The sequence below is a fragment of the Rhincodon typus genome, chromosome 23 (genome assembly GCF_021869965.1).
Source record: "Rhincodon typus isolate 14 chromosome 23, sRhiTyp1.1, whole genome shotgun sequence".
In the NCBI taxonomy this organism is placed as follows: domain Eukaryota; kingdom Metazoa; phylum Chordata; class Chondrichthyes; order Orectolobiformes; family Rhincodontidae; genus Rhincodon; species Rhincodon typus.
The window spans coordinates 30,164,837-30,184,836 of NC_063354.1; the positions used below are offsets into that span (position 1 = coordinate 30,164,837).

Sequence of the window (20,000 nt, forward strand, 5' to 3'; positions counted from 1 at the left end):
CCATTGGTCAGTTGTCATGGTTGGATTTTTAGGCTACAATTAGGTACAATTTGGAGTTTCAAACTGAAGTTTTCTAATACCCCTTTTTGTATGAAAAGCTTAATTTTGGTTGAAACATTCAAATTGTCCAATCACTTAAGTGATGTGCAACTCAAACTGCCAAAACCTGCTTTGTGCAAGATGTGAGGCAATCCAATTTTTTTTCTTGGATGGAGTAATTTTTTTTCACCTGAACATTCAGTATTATGCATGTGTTATGCAGATGAAAATGTGGATAATTAGTTGTTGTTCCTTTTTTGTTTAACTCTTTACCTGCAGCTGATTTTACAGTAATGATTATTCAGTATCCCCAACCAGTAGAAATCAAAGAAATAGTATTCTAATACTCATTGTATATCGTATTTATAAGCTGAAGACTGCTGAAGATGCCACACTTACTTCCTTGGGAGTCTAGTTTTTAAAATAAAAACAAATTTTTGAAGAGCAAACTTCTGTAAATATTGAGCATTGACAGTAGAAAAAGTTAAAGTAACAATGCAATATGCCAAATATTGCTGAATGTTGATTTGTTTATTTTTTTTCCCTCTTCCAGACCGTGAAGATCAATCAATCCTTTGCACGTAAGTACATATATTTTATTTGGGCATCAATTAATTTAACTACATGTATCTAGATAATGTACAACTGGTGGAAAAAATAATGAAGTTCATGTTTAGATGGTTATGTGCAGTGGTGACTTTTATCATGAATTTGTTTTTGTGTTGAGTTTGTTTTTACTCAGTTTTATATGCAGATTGGGGAATGTTTAAAATGACTTCTCTAGTAGTTGTTAATAGCACGATCTCAAAGTTTGTAAATGTGCATAGGTGGCCTCATGGGCACGTTCATCATGCAAAAGGAGCTAATTGTTCCATCTATTTATGAATTCAGTAGTGATGTCTAAGCTCTGCTTTGTTAGCTCCAAAGGTGGAATGTGAGCCAGTTGGTGGAACTGTGCTATACAGTCTTTTTTTGCCATGCAGGGAACTGACACCTGACCAGCATCAGAGTCCATTGCTGTACAAACTAAACACCACCCCTTTTTTTTTTTTTTTTTTTTTTTTTGCCCTCTTCTCCCTCTTTCCCCCCCCCAGATTGAACCTATTCACCATAAAATGCAATGTCTCCCTCATGTACTCATTTTGAGTTTATTTTCTGGTAGACATTGTTGTGCCTGAACAAAATTAAGACCTGATGTATTTAGAACCATTACCTCCTCATTCTGTTATGAGAACTTTCCATGGCCTGATATAGACCAGTGAGTTGTTTTTTAAATCTTGTTGAGCTGTCTGGCTTAGATTTCTTTGCCTTCTTGGAAATGGAAATGGTCACTGATCATTCTAACAACAAAGTGCACATGATCAGACATGTGATTTCAAAGACTTAACATAAGCTTGGATATGAATGTTCTCACATTCCCGATTATTTGTCTATTCTTTTTGCACTTCAGATGTAACTGTCCTGGAATTTCAAACACAGACAGGATGCCAAGTAACTGAACTCAATTGTTCAGTGAAAATGCAAATTTTTGTTTGGGACTTTTACATTGTGTAAATGATTCTAGTAATGAACATTTCATCTTTGAAAAGCTAAAAGCATGGCTGGAAAGATTTTGCAGAATTTTTGTTCCTTTTTTATTAAATTTTGCAGACCATTCATACTTGATTTAGTTGTTTTCACATGTTGCATTTAGATGTTTATCTGATTGGTTTTGTGGATCCTGTTCCATGTACATTTTGGTTTTGAATAGTACTTAAGATTTTGCTATTATATATAATTTTAGAATGCCCCCTTTTTATACAACCAATACATGTATGAGGCTGCAGAAATTTTGTCACTCTCTAGCAATTAAAATCTTTCCACCATTGTTCAACAGTTGTGACGCAGTGCCATTGCTAACCAACCACATACTTCTACCTCTTGATGCTTCTGTGAATGTAGATTGGTTCTGCAAATAATGTATGCACTTTTAATGGCAAAGTTTTACTGTTAACTTAAATATCCCAAACCCAAGAACTGATAAATTGTCTACCTAAATGTTGCCTTTGTCATACCCAACTGTGCTGAGCATATACTGATTCACTTAGTACTAGCAACATTATTTGAGCTAATACTTCATTACAGTATATTGCATGAACCTTGTTAAATTAATTGTTCAAGGTTTATTCTACAGCTCCATTTTAAGCACTTAATCTTTTTGATAAGCCCAATATCCAAAAATGTACCTATTTTGGCCAGATTATCAAGATATGCATGTTACTTTTTTGTTCTAAATTTGGAAACTACAACAAAATAACCAGAATAGCTTGAGTGTTTTGTCCAAAGAATGCAATTGGTAAATGATCTTAGTTTTGATTTAGGAGAGGGTTATTTAAATATTATGACCTTACAAGGACATGTGGCCTAAACTGTTCTTTGCTGAATTGAAATCTGAAATTGTGGCTTTGAATACCAATCGTAATGGATGGTGCATATTTTTGTAGACATGATTTTGGTCAGATCCCAGATTCCTGCTGTGTAGATGTCTACAAGAAATTATTGCTTCCCAAACTGAATGAGAAGTGACCATTCTGAAAAGAATGTGACCTGGTGTTGAGTCATGTGTTGAGTCATGTGTTGAAGAACACCATTGAAAAGCCAACTTGAGAATGTGTTAGCTGCTGTGGTTCCTCCATAGTCAGTAAATCAGTGTGACCAAGCCTTTAATAGCATTCAGTGTCACCATAATATTGCCAGCTGCCATAGCTATCTATTTAATTTGTTGTCATGACTTCATTGTCTTTGATCTTGGAGGGTGGTTCATGTTGCACCAAAATTATCATTCAAGGGAAAACTGTTGCTTTACTGGTCTTCAGTTGATTGTGCTTGAAAAAGTTTTGAAAACCAAAACTACTGTCTTCTTGAGTAACCTGTGGCAGAAGTAAATTGACTGGTTAGCTTTTTGGCAAACATTTACAAATTGGAAAATCTTCCTTTTCAAATTGCAAAGCAGAGAGGGGTCACAAATCTTGGTTTGAATCTAGGATCTTTGGTGACTCCCTGTTTGGCAGTTGTTAGCTAGTGGAAACACTACTAACATGTATTTTGTGTACAAATCTTTCCCCAGAGATGTTATGAGAACTTGTCAATGTTTCTGGCATTTATTACAAGTTCACACACTATTGAGAACTTTGCATGCCTCTATGATCTCATGACTGTAGGAACATGGGACTTGAGCAGGACAAGGCCAGATGGCCTTGCCTTGCACCATGTTAAATGAGCTTGTAGCAGATTTTATTTGGTGTCAATCCCATTTTCCTGTCTCTCTCAAACATGGAAAATTAGGGTAGGAATGTAGGCTATTTGGTTCTTCGAGAATGCTGTCATTCTATCTAATCATGGCAACGAGTTGGATTATCAACCATGTTCCTGCTTTCTCACCATACCTTTTAATCAGCTCTGAGAAATATATCTAACTCCTTGAAAACATTCAATATTTAGGCCTCAACCACCTTTTGTGACAGTGGATTTCACAGGCTCACCACTCCCTGGGTGAAGAAATTTCTCCTGTGTCCTAAACAGCCTACCCATACCCTTAAGCTGTGAGCCCTGGTTCTGAACTCATCTGTCATCAGGAATCTCCTTCCTCCTTTTACCATGTGTAGTCCTGTTAGAATGTTTGGGTTTTTGAGCTGCTACCTTGTACTTCCAAACCCTAGTGAATATAGTCCTAACCAATCCAATCTTTTCATATGTCAGTCCTGCCACACTGGGAATCAATCTGGGAAACTTTTGCTGCACTCCCTCCATTGACAAAATGTTCTTCTTCAAATAGAGACAAAAGCTGCACACACAATTCTCCTAGGTGTGGTCTTACCTAGGCCCTGTACAATTGCAACAAGCCATCCTTGTTTCTGTATTTGAATCCTCTTGCTACAAAGGCCAACATACCATTTACTGCCTTTGCCTGCTGCACTTGCATGCTTATTTTCAGTGACCTGGTGTACTGGACACTCCAGTGTTGTCTTGTTGCTCCACCCTTTTTTGCCAATCTATCACCATTCAGATAATCTGCCTTTCTGTTTTTGCTGCCCAATTGGATACCCTCAAACTTACCCACATTTTGTGCTCCACCTTGCACGCACTTGCCAAATCAACTGAAGCATCTCTGCATCCTGTCACAGCTCACCCTCCCTCCCAGCTCTGTCACCTGCACATTTGGAGCTTACACATAGTTCCCTCATCTAAATCATTAATATATATTGTGAATAGCTGGAGTCCAAGCACTGATCTGATCTCTGCTGTACTAGTCACTGCCTGCCACTTAAATGGAAGTAAATGGATTTTTTTTGCTGTATCTTGTCAACCGACCAGTTCTCTAACCATGTCAGTGCATTATCCCTAATTCATCTAATATTAGAGCACATGCTAACCACTTGTGGGACCTTGATGAAAACCATCTAAAAGTCCAAGTAAACAAGGTGCAGGGCTGGATGAACACAGCAGGCCAAGCAGCATCATAGGAGCAGAGAGGTCCAAGTAAACTATCTTCACCTCCACTTGCTCCCCCTCGTCAAGCCTACTAGTTCTACTGAAATTTTGCAACAGTATAACTGTTGAGCATGGTTTCCCTATTGTAAATCTACTCAACCCTGTCACTGTTTTCAGCATGTTCTGCTAATAAATCTTTTATTATGGAAAGATGATCACCAATGCATCCATTGTTTCTGGGGCTACTTTCTTAAATAGTCTGGGATGTCGATTATTGGGCCTTGGATATATTGGCCATTAATCCCATCAATTTCTTGATGCCACTTCCCTACTAACACTGATTTTCTTCAGTACATCCCCTTCACTAAACCCTGTGTTCCCCCACATTTCTGGTATGTTATTTGTCCTCCTCTGTGTAAACAGAACCAGAGTGTGAATTTAGCTGGTCAGCCATTTCTTTGTTTTCCACTATAAATTCCCTTGTTTCTGTCTGTTTACAAAGTTGTCTAGAGTAATCGTGAATTGGAAGGCAGGAAGCTAGAATTTTTTTAAAAAAAGGGAGAAGAGGGTGTGGTTCATTTTTGAGGTAGTGCTTATCTAACCTTAGATTTATACGGGGTTGGGGGGAGAAAGAGAAGTGTAAGTAGCAAAAGATGTACAGCCAGCTCTGAAATTGAAACGTGTCAATTGGCTGTGTGATTTGGAAACCTTAGGCTCGTTTTGTTTTGGCAACTGTCTGGAATCAGCCAATTAGTTTAAACTAAACACTTAGCAATTGAAAGCTAATTTAATTTAGATCTTAAAAAAACCTGAAAGAATGTGGATGTTGTAAATCAGGAACAAAAACAAAGTTGCTAGAAAAGCTCAGCAGTTCTGGCAGCATCTGTGAAGGGGAAAAAAGTTAACATTTCGAGTCCAGTGACCCTTCCTCAGAACCCCAGAATTTAAATCTGATGGTTTTGACAATCTCTGATCAATGCTATTGTAAGAAAATTGATGTGTCGCTCAAGGTATATAAGGAGAGGGTTTTTGAAAATTGCTGTGAGTGTGAACCACCATCTGACAAATAAACATCTAGCTCTCAAACTTGCTAAGCTTGAAGAAAGCGCCATTTATCCATAAAAGGTACCATGGCACTTCTAGCTAAGAGTCCTCACAGAAGACTTTACAGAAAACATCCCTGACAGCTGGATCAGCATAAGAAAGGCATGTAGACTTTTGAGAGACTAAGTTTTTTTTTTTTTTTTTTTAAATTTATTTTCATATTACTTGGGTTTATATAACTTGTGTTTATTGGAACAGCATACCAGTAGAATTTAGCTTAGTTAGGGAGTAGTAGTGATTTAAGGAGGAATTGTTTGGTTAGTAATTCTGTTAATTTGTTCACTGTTGGGGTTAAATAAATACATTGTTATAATGTAAAAATCAGGGATTTTCTTCCATTTAATCTCCCCTACTCCATAGGGCACAGATTTGTTGTGGTCTTCACTTGCCGCCTTGGTTCTTTATATGAAGCTTTTATTTGTTTTGTACAAGTATTTCCTGCAAGCTTGCTTCCATCCTCCCTTTCCCCCTCTTAACCAATCCCTTTGTCCTCTCTTCATTTGAAACCTAAACTGCCAGTTTTTGGGTTGGCTGTTTTTTTTAAATCTTTTGCCAATATGAATACCCTTTCTTGGGAACTAATAGTATTCCAAATGTCCTCCTTAGCCATAGTGAGACCACCTTTCCCATTTTTTCTTTATTGTGCCAGATGGGAATGAAGAATTGTTGCAGTTCCTCCATATACTCTTGATCTATTTCCCATTGTCTATCTACCATCATCCCTGAACATTCCAAATTTATCACCAGCCAGCTCATGCCTCGGTTGTAGTGTCCTTTTCATTCAGATTCAGGACTCTCGTCTCTGAATTAACTACATCACACTCCATCTTGATGAAGCATTCTTCATATTATGATCACTCTCTTTTTTTTTCCCCCAAGCAGCCTCACAGCTAGATTGCCAATTATTCCTTTTAATTTACTTAATATCTGGTCTAAGATGGTCTGTTCTCCAATTAATTCCTCAAATTATCAATCTAGAAAGTCATCCTTTACACACTCCAGAAATCCTCCCTTTTGTTATAGATTGGGCTAATCAAATCAGTATGCAGATTCATGTCATAGACTCATAGAATCCCTACAGTGTGGAAACAGGCCCTTCGGCCCAACAAGTCCACACCGACCCTTGGAGCATCCCACCCAGACCCATTCCCCCCCCCATAACCCCCACACCCCTGAACACTGCAGGCAATTTAGCATGGCCAATCCACCTAGCCTGACATCTTTGGACTGTGGGAGGAAACCCATGCAGACACGGGGAGAATGTGCAAACTCTGCACAGACAGTCGCCTGAGGCTGGCATCGAACATGGGTCCCTGGTGCTGTGAGGCTGCAGTGCTAATCACTGAGCATCGTGCCGCCCCATATCATGCAGATTAAATTTCCTGTTTGATACCTTCCCCCAACATTGCCACTACCTTTAATCATCAGTATACAATCCTGCTGTCATTTTCTGCCCTTTAGTGTTTCCCAGCTCTACCAGTACAGATTCCACATCACTGGAGCTCATATCCTTCCTCATTGTGTTAGTTTCCTTTTTTTTAAACCAGCAATGCTACCCCATCTCCTTCCTTTTTGTCCTTCTTCCTGGAAACTGGATATTTAGTTCCCATCCCTAGCCACATTGTAGCCATGTCTCCATAATCCCAAGTATATCATTCATGCAAATTGATTATAGCCATGTCTAATTCATTCACTTTTTATTGAGTGCTGCACATGTCAAGATACATGGCCTTGAGGCCTCCAAGCTAACCTTTTTTTGTTTCCTTGTGTATTTGAAAAAAAATGACATGTCTTTCTCTCAGCTTTATTTATGGTGATCAGTGGTTGTTTTTAGTTTCTGCTTTCCCTGGTAGGTCAGATAATAATTTATTGTAATTTATTGTAATCTACTGTTGACCTGATGTGATCATGCAAGTTCCAGTGGCCTTTGGTCTCTGGTCTGTAATAAGGCTTCATCATACACTACTTAGTTTAAACCCAAGCTTGTTTGACAACACAAATGTGATGGAAAAGTACACTTCAAAAGATTTTGGTTTATATGTCCTTAAATGGAGTAGGTGCTCCTGAAAGCTTTAGAACTAGGTGACTGAAAAATTTTGGCCTGTCATACGTTGAAGGTGAGAATCAAGTACTTTGTCCCCTCCAAGAAGTATTGTAAATTAATTGGCAAAATGAAACATCAGGATGGATGCTGTCCAATCCATGACCACTTGAATTCTTTGCTGGAGTTAGTATTACATATGCAATGAGCAAAAAAAAATACAGAAATGTATGCACTGATCCAAAATTAATTTTTTCTCCTGTCCCATTTTCAATAGAGGAGAGTCTGGTGCTGGCAAAACAGAAAACACTAAGAAAGTTATACAATATCTGGCCCATGTTGCTTCTTCCCACAAAGGACGAAAGGACCACAATATTCCAGTGAGTTAAATCTTCAAAAAAATGCCTAGTGGGATTAATCCCACTATTGTATGATGGAGGTATATTTGTTTTAATTTCTTGGTGCAATACATTTTTAATGCTGATTTTGTGGCTTATGCATAACACAACTAATAGTGTACTGCGTGTTGCTGCTGTATGCGATGTATTTGCCATTTACAGCATGGCATCAATAACTTGTGCTTACGGCTTAAAAATAGCCCTTGTAATGTAACTTGGCCTTAACTATGTGATGGAATAAGGTATTTTGTGAAATAACCTGCATTCTAGTGCGCTGTGTTCAGACACGAGTATGTTTTGTCTCATGGAATGTAAAAATTGGGTGTTTCGGATAATCGACATGCTCTTTGTATGGAGACAACTGCTATGAAATTAATTGAAAACCTAGGAAGGATGTCCAACTGTAACAATACATCAGTCAGTTTGCACAGTGGTTGAATCATTCTTAGGACAACTGTGTTCCTCTGTTCTGGAGTGTGCAAACAATTTAAGTTATGAAAACTGAACAAATTCATGTTGTTTTTGGAGCTCTCTGACCTTCACATTCCATTTTTTAAAAGAAGTACCAAGAGACTACGGTGACCTCCTTTCTATATTTTAGTCACTGCATGTGTCCCAACAGGCACACCATGGATTATGATAGCAAATACTTGAAATTATTGTTGCAACGAAAGTCATAAAGTCACCCTGGGGAATTTGGATGATTTAAAAGCTGCTTTTGCCAAGCTTCTCTAAACCTGTAATATATTACATGGTATGTCTGCACTTTGCAGCATTTCTCTTTCCAGTTTGAATTCCTGAGACTGCTTTTTTATAATGCAAATACATTGATCCATCACTGATGAGAAGGGTGGAAACTAATCATTTTCCCAGCTCCCCAGCCTGTTCTGCAGAGAAACCTCATGTCACAAACTGCTTGAGTTTAAACGTTTGTAATTTTACTATAACACAATTTATTCCCTCCAACCCCTCATCCTTGGCATTAAAAAAAAACACACAAATTCCTACAAATACTAAAAGTATCCCTATCCAGCTAAACCATCTCCTTTTTCTAAACTCACGTCATGAATGAAACTGTATAAAGTCATGTATTTAGGGAAAAGTTTGACTACAACGTGCTCAACTGTTGGGATAAAACTGTATCCCACTCAGCACCAAGTTAATTTCTTGCTGAGCATTATCTCCATGAGCTGTCTTTCCTGACCGTAGATAAATATTTCAGTATGTTTTATTGGAATGTGCACAACACAAATTTTGCATTGTGGTTAATCTGTTATAAACGCCATGCTTCAATTACCCTTTTATTTTGAGAATTTGAGATGCAAACGAACAGTCTTAAATGCAAAGTCTTTTTTCCTCCCTTTTTTTTGAAGGGTGTGGTTACTTAGGATTTGGCCTTCAGTGCTTTTAGTGCTTTTGCAGTGCAAAACCAGATAATGGGAGCCTGCTATATCAATGCTGGGTAGCAATAGAGTGAAAGTATTAAATGTAGCCTTTGAAGTATCATTTTAAATGACATTACTAAAATCTATACACAATTTTATATTCATCTTGGTGAATAATTTCAATTCTCCAAAAGTTGTTTTAATTCCATGAGTAAAAGCTAATACTTTGCTTCAGTGAAATGCTTGCTCTGCAAAACTTGGGGAAACGTGCCCAGCTGTGTTGAAGTTTATGCATATTTGAAGTTAATGTGTATTTCCTAACAACAGTACTATTTATTTGTTTGCGACCACGCAGCCCATATCGCCTAAACCAGTGAAACATCAGGCAAGTGTTAAATGCTGTTCAGTTTAACTCTTTGCAGCATGTGATTGACACCTCCTTCCAGTTTGATTTACTTTCATTATTTTTAACAATTTTCTTTTCACTTGCCTCTTTCCTTTTGCAATTGTTTTAACTGCTCCTAAATGGAGTCATTGTGCCAACTTTTAAAAAAGCACGTGCACTTAATTGCTTTCTGGTCGTTTTTTTTCTAAAAGCTGTATTCTGAAATAAAATGATTATTTCCATTGTTGTTTCAGCTACCTTTTGTAATTGAACCCTTATTTTCCATGTACTATTACCAAAAGTGACACTTTTTGAATACTTCATACTAAAACGTGGGACTGAAGACTGTTGAATACTTATGTATTTTCTACCTGAAATGATACTTAATGGTTTGGAAAAAAGGAGACAAAATTTTGGCTATTATGTTTAATGATGAGCCTACCACTTCTTTTGTTTTTTGAAGTATTGATTTTTGAATGGGCATTTCTGCAGGAAATGGCACATCGTAGTGCAATGACCTCTCTATAATTTAGAGGCTATCTCTTGAATTAACTATCCCTTGATGGGGTTCATTTCTATACATCTTTGAAGGCAAATAGTTTTTTTTTTAAAAGAGCGGATACCTTTACGAGGAAAGTTATTGACTAGCCTGAATATGTGAAGTTACTCATGAATATGTTGCCTTTTTGCTAATGCTGAGCCTAGTCTTTGATATCCTGTCCCTCTGGAAATCAGATTTTCCATGTAATGGGGCACGGCAGTCTTATGTTTTATTGGGAAGGGAAAGGAAAAGCCAGTCATAATTTAGTTTACAACTACCTCAAACCTCCTTTAATGGGGGAGGGTGGAAAATGATTAATATCGCATTCCTGTTTCCACAATAGGAAGTTTATAAGATGCAGTAGTATATTTGCTTGCTTGTCCGTTTTAACGATTAATTGTTTGTGGTGCTGTTCCTTGTAGATAAAAACGTGAAGTCACAATCCATTTCAAGATGTTTCTTGTTCTGACTACTGACTTTGGTTTGCTGTATGAGCTTGTTTGCTGCTGAAACTCTATATTTTGATACATTTTAAACCTGCTATTCCAGTGTTCGTGCAATACACTTGTTATCCTTTGCAACACCTCACCCTCCAAACTTGAACTCATCTAAAACACACACTTCCTGTGTTCCAGCTAGCACCAAGCCCTGTTCACCATTACCCCTGCACTTGTTGATCTACAGTGCCTCTTGGTTCATCAACATGATTTTTAAAATTCTCTCTACAATTTTCAAATCCCTTCTCACCTGCCCTATTAATTTAACTTTGTCCATTCTTGCAATCCCAGCCTCTTGGTTTCAGTCCTCCTCCCACAAGGTCCCATTACTTCACCATTGGTGCCTGTGCCATGAGCACTACAGGCTTCTGGAATTCCTTTCCTGAACTGTCCGCTTTTTAAAGTTGCCTCTAAAACTTGTCCCTCATCAGACTTTTTGTCTCCTGATACTTGATCGGTTTGGAATTTTTTGCAGTCCTGTAATAGACCTTCAGATGTCAATGATTTACAGTCATTATGTTCTTGGCTGTTCTTAGAAATGTGGGTAGCCAAATTCTATAGTCAAAAACTTAGTTTCCTTTTACAAAGGAAAATGCTTGGAAGTGGGGAGAGGGTGGAGAAGTGGGATGATTTTTCGTTTTTCTTTGGACACTTTCTTTTATTTACAAACCAAACACTTCACTTGTGTGATTCAGGAACTTTACTTAGGATTGAGACTATTTATTGTGTAAAGGAAATAACATTGCTTAAGCTTATAATTTGTCTTTTTGTTTTGTTTTAACTCCTTATGATCACCCATTAGTGAATGTTTTCAGATTAATTCCATGTGATTGTTGACCTTCCTAGCAGATGGTCCTGTTTTTGGATTTGCTTTTATCTCCATCCTGCTGTATTATAGGAATAAAGGCTTTTTACATAAAAAGACTTTTTAAACAGGATTTTGACATTATCTTTATAATTTTATTAAATCTTGTGCATATAGCATCTAGCTACCTTCAATGTTAGCATGCTTCCTGTTTCTGATGCAGACTGGAAGTCATATGTAAACGTGTTGGTGTGTCTCTAACGTTTTTATTTTGGTATGCTATCTGTTTCTGCCCATTGACAGAGTGGAACGTCACTGTTATATGTGAGTAGCATGTAGTTTAAGTCTCTGGTAATAATCTTACAGCATATCACACGTTGGGCACAAGAAACAGGATGCTATTGTTCCTGCGTGCAACAGACAGGATCTTTACTCCCACTGAGTTTATTAAAGTTGCAGCAAACAATAGCATTAATTCTTGATTATGCCTTTCCTGTTCTGCTTAGCATGATTTCACTGCTTATCTGCTAAAACCAAAGCAATACTTTCTTTGTTACAGAATGACTGGTCTGTACTTTAGAAGGCATTTCAACATACTTGCATCAAGTGAAAATTATTTTGTACTTGTTCCCTAAATAATTTTAATTTATATTTATCCTGTACGTCATCTCAAACTATTAGAGAAGATGTAGATGTGAATATCTTCTAAAACTGTCCTTTTGGATACGAGGCATAGCACTTGAGATTTTGAAGTTTCAAAATGTGACACTCTTCCTAAAACTCACTCGTGTGTCAAGGTTACTTGGATTGTTAATCAAAATCCGCTGCCATTTTTGAAACTGCATTAGTGTATGACAGAGCCATGATCCGTTTTATTGTTCCAGTAATTACTCTTGTTTGTTTGAAAAGTGCACAGTTAATTGACAAGAGCTTTCTTTTCCACCATAAGTCATAAACACCCTTTTTATTGAGAAAATTCTTAATCTTATGTTTATTCGAGAGTTCAGAATCTTGGTCTGTAATTATAAATAACTTGTCCATTTTCCATGTTTTCCAATAGCTGTTGTTTTGGAGGGGTATGATGGGGAAGAATATTGCAGGAATCACTGGTGCAGTATGTTAGGAAATTGCTGATTTTTCCTCTAACTCTTGCGCAACTTGCCCACTGTTAATCTTCTATTTGTCACAGTAGCTTCCTTTTGCAGAATGAGTACTGGACTACTTTATCTGCCAACCAAAAATGTAAATCTGGATGTGTTAAATGTGTAATAGGCTAAGATCATACAGCGAAGGATGTTTATTTTTTGTTTATCTAAATATTTAACTTGAAATTCTCCCTCTGCATTTCAAAAGTTGATTTAAGTTTCAGATCAGTAGTAACTAATCATGTTCGTGACCAGTATATGTGCAACTCTAAATCAAATCCTGTTATACAATAAACATTAAAATAAAAGGAAAAGTTGCTGTGCTCTGCTCGGTCTGTTTGCTTGATTGGAGACTAACTTGTATTGCATTTCTTTCCCTGTCCCAGATGTTTGTGGCTTAGTAAATAACTTCTCTGCATGATGCTGAGAATAAGGAATATGCACAGCTTATGCTTGGATATTAGCCATTTCACTTTGATTGTATTGGCTCTGGTGCAATAATAACTGTCCTGGGTATTTTTGTCCAATGAATAGAACGTCACAACCCCAATATCTGCACAAAGACTGGGCTTTGTTTTCATCACCATATTTTGACATGTATAAATTCACTGTTTGAATTTATTATTTTTAGATTTGTATATTAGGGTTTTTAAAATTTTAGTTTCAAGATTTTTCTAAGCTCTCTTTGGCTTCAACATTGGACGGCACCGTCAAACAGAACATTGGGAGTTAAGCCACCAAATGGAATTTGCATACAGTGGTATACTTCAAATAATTCTAGACATAGGAAATCACTAGTGGTCAAATAGTCAGAAGGTGAAGTTTTTTTTTGTTCATGATCTCTGATAATCAGGCTCAGGGCTTCAAATACAGAAAAAGGTCAGACTGGTTTCTCAATTTGCAGAGCTGCAAATGCATAGAAATGTAATGAGTGATGAAAAAATCAATCAGGCTGCTGGCAACAATTAGAACAAAATGAAAATCTCGATCTCTCACTACAACAGATGAATATGCAAATATACATCCATGAAGTATGCTGTGCCAATCTCAAATATAGACAAACATGAAAAGAATATCTCGAGTCACTGAAGGCATGTAACCCCTTTCGGCTGATGCCTAAATACTCGGGTCTGAAACAATCCTGATTTCAAGAGGCAGAAGCAGTGCTCTGTTTTGAGATCTAAACCATGTCGGCCATCTTAATATCATGTGACTGATCGTAGTTTGGCTACTTCCCCTTCGGCTTGCTATTTGTCTTGCAGGTCTTCAGTTGTTAAGGTCAGCAAGCTCTGCACGTGCACTGTGGAAACCTCTTGGTTTACACCCCACAATGCAATGCTGTGCATTAATCTCCCAACCATTTGAGAGTTTTGAATTCCCAAAAATATAATTTGGGCACTACAAGTGTGCTCCTCTTTAAGCAAACTTGTTTGTGGGTGTTTGCCTCAGTTTCTTTAAACTTGGTTCATGGCATTTGATGCAAGTTGAATCTATTGGATTGTTGCAAAATAAAATGGGTTCCATAGACTTCTACAGAAGTTGCTAATTAATAGTCATCAATATTGCTTCCGTCCCACCATGTAATTAATGGAATACAATAAGTCCATTGAAAACTATTGTTACTTCAAATTGCTCCTCTAAACTTTAACCTTTAACTTGATCATTAAATGAGTACCGGAGGTGATCTCTGTGCAGAGGTTTTTAAGATTTGTATTAAAGTCTAGATTTATTTTGAATGCTCAAATTCAAATACATGAAATCTGTAGGAAATGCTTCAGCAGTTTCAGATTTGACATAATTGGTGTTTAAAATCACTTTAACATCAGGATTCTGTTCATCTTTTGAAGTTATTCATCAGGTTCATTAAGAGTCCCCAAATTGGATAGTCATACAATGAGGCATGATTGAGACAGCTCATGTCACCTTGAACTGTACTGCATCTTGGTCAACTGCAGTTTAAAAATTGTAATGGAGAAGCCTATGAATTTTACTATCCCTCTTAGTTGACAAAAGTACAATTGCAATGCATTTAAATTTAAGAACCAAAAGCAGAGGCTTGCTTGTTTGTTTTTGTGATAACTTTTATGTCCCATGTGTCTACCTTCAGACCAACTGAATATGCTTAACTGGCATTTGTGTAGGGCACAACCTGGCAAGCTGATTGCATCAACCATACATTAAAATGTGAAACCTGAAGGATTTTACAAATTGGTGATGAGGCAAATGAAAGCCTGTAATACCTTCCTTGCATTGTGATGCAATAAATCATTTCCAGAGCTATAATCTAGTGTGCAAAAGATTGAGACAATTTTTAAGGTGGTAAAAACATCAAGGGGTATGGAGAGAAAGCGGGAATGGGCATTGATAGGGGATTGGCCATGAAGGGCGGAGCAGGCTCAGTGGGCTGAAAGGTCTCTTCCTTCCAGTTTCTATGTAACATTGTTGGACCTAAAGGACTGATCGTTTTGTATCCTAGTCTAAAACTGCATCTTCGCTGTTCCTTCATTTTTAACAGATTTTTGTGATATTCTATTATACATATTGGAAACTAATTACTGTAATCAATGCTTGAGTTTAACTTCCATTCTTTAGCAATGCTTTTGCAATACAATGATAACTTTTTAAAATATAGTTACCATTCTGTCTCTTTGGAAATGTGGGTAGAGTGAATTAATCTTGGATCACCCCTAAGTTATTCTAAAATATTAGCAAATTATAAAATACCTACCTCAAATTTTTGATACAAAGTTGGTTTACTTGCTTTTAAGTTGCCAATCGCATGAATATGAGCAGCAAGCTGTGTAGTCAGTTGAAGCTTATGGTTTTATCCAGCCACACTTATTTTGTGTTTTCTGAAATTAAACCAACCAGTATTTCCATAATGGAAGTTATTTTAATCTCTGGACATAGAACACCGCTTAGGAATCGCTACAGTGCGGAAAAGAACGGCCGGGAAATTGAGATTTTAAAATTGTTCCTGTTTTTAAATACTCTAGTAGTCTTTTAACTGTCCTTCACCTTTTTATGCAAGTATTAATCAAATGTTTTTGCTAAAGTTTTTATTTTACTTTATAGTATGTGTGGACCTACGTTCATGAGGCTGCCTTTAAAAGCACCTTTTGCAATTGAGTGACAAACCAAACAGTCTTGTATATAGTTCCACTGTTTGAGGGGGTAGAGGTGATTCCATGAATGGACATCGACAATTGAGAGTACTTGATTTATGTTGTGTATTTCAGTCATTTAATTATAGGAATACACTTGTTCTCCTCCAGTGAGTACTGGAGATGGTTGTAGCTTGTGTTCCCTTGTGAATGCATCATTGATGTGGGAAAATAAAATTTTTGTTCTTAAAATCTATGGGACAATTTCAGCACTGTCCATTAAATCCTTCAAATAAACTAATTCAGCAGTTAATAAGCCAACATATTACAAGCTTTAATCAAGTATTCTAGAATCAAATTAGCAATGATAGCAATAAATCCCCTCATGGTTTAAAAGGTAGATTCTTGCTAAGACTTTTATGAAAATGTGGAAACTTAATATTTTTTTGGAAGTTATCCTCCACTTCTTTAAAACCACTATCAATTTTTGCATTACATGCAAGACTGGTCACTTTTTTTGTAACCAAAGTAATAATCTGGTTAATACTATACTTTATCCACCGTTCCAAAAAGTACTGCAGTATCCTCCTTTGCCCTTGCAGTTTGGATATAGTCTTGACCAGGCTAGATCAGTCTGATGAATAAGTTAGATAGCATCAAAATAGATGCTATGCAAACCCTGCACTGTTAACTACCTTTTAAAAAGATATGATTCCAACAATCTACGTTCTGTGAAGTCACGAGTTAAATTTATCTGACCAGTGCAAGACCAGCTGAAGGTAATCGTATTTTGGCTTGCAGTAATTGTACAACTAGTGAAAAGTGGAATATATAAAGTGTTCTCTTAAACTATCATGTCTTCTCTTGGCGTTAAAACCTGAGTGGAACTTGGATGTTGACAAACAGACTGAACTTATTTTTTTTCCACTGGCCAGACATCAGTGGGTCTGACAAGCAAACTCGTGCTTCATGTTTCTATCACATGCCAGCAATCTCCAATTCATTCCTGTAGTAGAATGTCATTTGTTCAAAAAAGAATAGCCCTGCAAGCTTTATACACCACTTGAATGCCAATTTGGACTCCTCCACTAACTGAATTAGTGATGGGTGATAATTTGGGGCCTCCATGTTGGTATGGTTTTGTCATGTTTATATCATTTCTCTAATGGCTTCTCTTGTCTGTCTTAGGGAGAACTGGAACGGCAGCTTCTGCAAGCAAACCCTATATTAGAATCATTTGGCAATGCCAAAACTGTGAAAAATGATAACTCTTCACGTTTTGTAAGTAAATGATACTGAATTATTGTCATCTTCAAAATTTCATCTTGCAGCTGTCCCTAATATTTTTATCTTCTACATGCATTTTGTTGTTTCAATTCCTACTCTAATCAACTTGGTTGTGCACTGCTCCTAATATCCAAACCCATCACTTAAATGTGAAGATAACCCATGAAATATTCTACTGTTTAACACAGCACAAGTTAACTGATTTGTTCAACAAGAATGCTTAGCCAATGTGGATTGGCTTAGCAGCACATACTAAATACTATAACCATTCAAGTAGTTATAGATTTCCAAGATGGCCAAACGGTTTAAAGTTTGTTTTTTAAAAATAGGCAAATCATATAAATTAATAATTTTAAGCAAGTGTAGGGAAAAACCTAAATCTCATGGCTACTCGTAGTATGTAAGAACTTAAGAACAGAACTAAGCCATTCAACCCACGAGCCTATTCTGCCATTCAGTGATATCTGTGGCCTAATTCCATGTCCCCTAATACCCCTGCTTAACAAAAAATTATTTATTTCTGAATTAACAACCGATCCAGTAGCCATTTCCATTTTGTGAAGGAAGTTTCAAACATCTACTATGCTTGTGTGCAGAAGAACTTCCCAATATCTCTGGAACAGCCTGGCCTAGTGTTTAATTATGCCCACTAGTTCTGGAACCCCCAGCCAGTGGAAATAGTTTATCGTTATCTAACCTGGTCTTTTCTTGAAGACTTTGATCCGATCACTCCATAACCTTCTAAACCTGGACATATCCCTGGATGCTATGGGGCAATTTAGTTCACCTATCCTGCACATCTTTGGACTATGGGGGGAAACCGGAACACCTGGAGGAAATCCATGCAGGCATGGGGAGAACATACGAACTCCACACAGTCACCCAAGGCTGGAATTGAACCTGGGTCCCTGATGCTGTGAGGCAGCAGTGCTAACCACTGTGCCTCTGTGCTACTCTGGTCATTTCCCAGCCAGTAATTTGTATCAGTTCTGTTGGCTTCTATGTGGCATGTTATCACGTGCCTTTTGGAAATCAATATAAACAATATCTGTAGACATTCCCTTGTCCCCCACCTTTTAGTCATACTTCAAAAAACAAATTGTTTTTTGGTTTGTCAGGCATGTCGTGAATCTACCTGTTGAGTCATGCTGGCTCTCCCTGATTTAATTGAAAATATTCAGTTACCCAGTCTTTGATTATAGACTCCAACAATGTTCCCATCACAAATGTTAGGCAAAGTAGTCTGTAAATCCCTGGTTTTCCTTTTTCACTGCCTTTTTAAAAAGTGGAGTGCAGCGTGCAATTTTTCAACCGAGATTACTATTGCATCTTGGGAGCTCTGAAAGGTTATAGATAGGGTAACTACAATGTGCTCCCCTACTTTCTTTCAACAACCTCTGGAAACCATCAGTTCCTGGGGATTTGTCACTCTTCAATTCCATTAACTTCCTCATTGCTCATTCAGTTATAAATCTGTGATCTATTACTACTGCATCTTGCCTCTTTTTAATGAGGGAAAACTGAAATTTGTATTTACATGGTCATTCTTGACACATCACCTGCTGATATAACTGCCATCTCTGCCTTGTCCTATTGGGTATTAAGATATTGTAAAATTGCTACTTGCATTTGATGCAATACTGCTACAGCCTTGCCACCAGTTCCAGTGCTGTCATTTGACACGTACAAGTTTCTTCTGTCTATATGAAGTTCTGGTGTGGAAAATGGGCAAAATCTTTGATTTGCATCATTCATTCTACGTGAAGCCTACTTAGGAAATTATATATTCTTTCACTGGTATTTTCTTTATTTCCAATTTTTTTTCTGGGTATAAATTGTCATTTGTGTATTTGGGGATACTAATTTAAATTTATTACTTTTTAAGAATCCCAGTTTGCACTTTTGGCCTATGCTGCTGTGATATTAGCTGGAGGTCTGTACCTTTTTTTTTAGGAAGTAAAGATTTATGCTTGGGTATTGCAGAAGGAAGGCCAATGAGCAAATTAAGTGGCTAATCTTGAATTTCCGTTACCTGGTAAACTCCAGTCTGCCCTAACATTCCAGAATGGGTCAGACTTGACTTAACTGCTTGGTTGCATTAACTTGACTAAAAGCTATTTTCCTGGCCAAAGTGGCTTGTGAAAAGGTAAATTTTTTTGTCCCTTTTTGTTGGATTATTTTTCAGAACATAGAAAGGAGGGTGTAAACTGTTTGTGTTGTGAATAAAACATAGGAATAACTGGAAGTAGAATTGTCCATGTCTTTGCTCATCTGCTGAAACCCTTCTGACTTTGTTACTGCCAGACATAATGATTCTAGAGCACATTTGGCTGGTCTTCAATATTCTACCCTCCTGGCCATGCAAAATTCTACCTCCCAAGTCTTAACTCTCTCCAAATCCAGTTCCCCCTCACCTTGTGCTTGCTCACCTACATTGGCTCTTGGTCAAGCAATTTCTTGACTTTAAGTTTTCAGCATTGTTTGCAAACCCCTCCATGACCTTGGTGTGCCTATCTCTAATCACCTCCACCTCCAATCCCACCACCCTCAGATATCTGTGCTTCTCAAATACTGGCTTCTTGTCCATTCCTAATTTAAAATTATTACTTCACTAATAGTAGCCATGCCTTCAGTTGCATAGGCCCTGACCTCTGGAATTCCCCTACTACATATCAACTTTCTTTTTATTTCTTTTGACTTGTTTTTCCTTTTTTTTTAAACATTTCTTAAAGGCTCCCACTTTAAACAAGTATTTCTTCATCTCCTGCACTTCAACCCTTCTACCCTCCTACAACATTG

General features: G+C 37.3%; 1 protein-coding gene across 4 annotated transcripts in view; it reads left to right on the plus strand.

The window, feature by feature from the left end:
• LOC109930294 (myosin-10) overlaps window positions 1-20,000 on the plus strand; it is a 152,914-nt gene that overhangs the window by 64,401 nt on the left and 68,513 nt on the right. For 2 of the 4 annotated variants that reach the window (XM_048610752.1, XM_048610751.1), the window contains 4 exons: window positions 593-620; window positions 7,932-8,034; window positions 11,969-11,989; window positions 17,103-17,195. In XM_048610752.1, coding sequence (XP_048466709.1) covers window positions 593-620; window positions 7,932-8,034; window positions 11,969-11,989; window positions 17,103-17,195 — 245 coding nt within the window. Of the gene's footprint in view, window positions 1-592; window positions 621-7,931; window positions 8,035-9,792; window positions 9,823-11,968; window positions 11,990-17,102; window positions 17,196-20,000 lie in introns of all 4 variants that reach the window. The other 2 variants (XM_048610754.1, XM_048610753.1) reach the window with 2 other exon arrangements.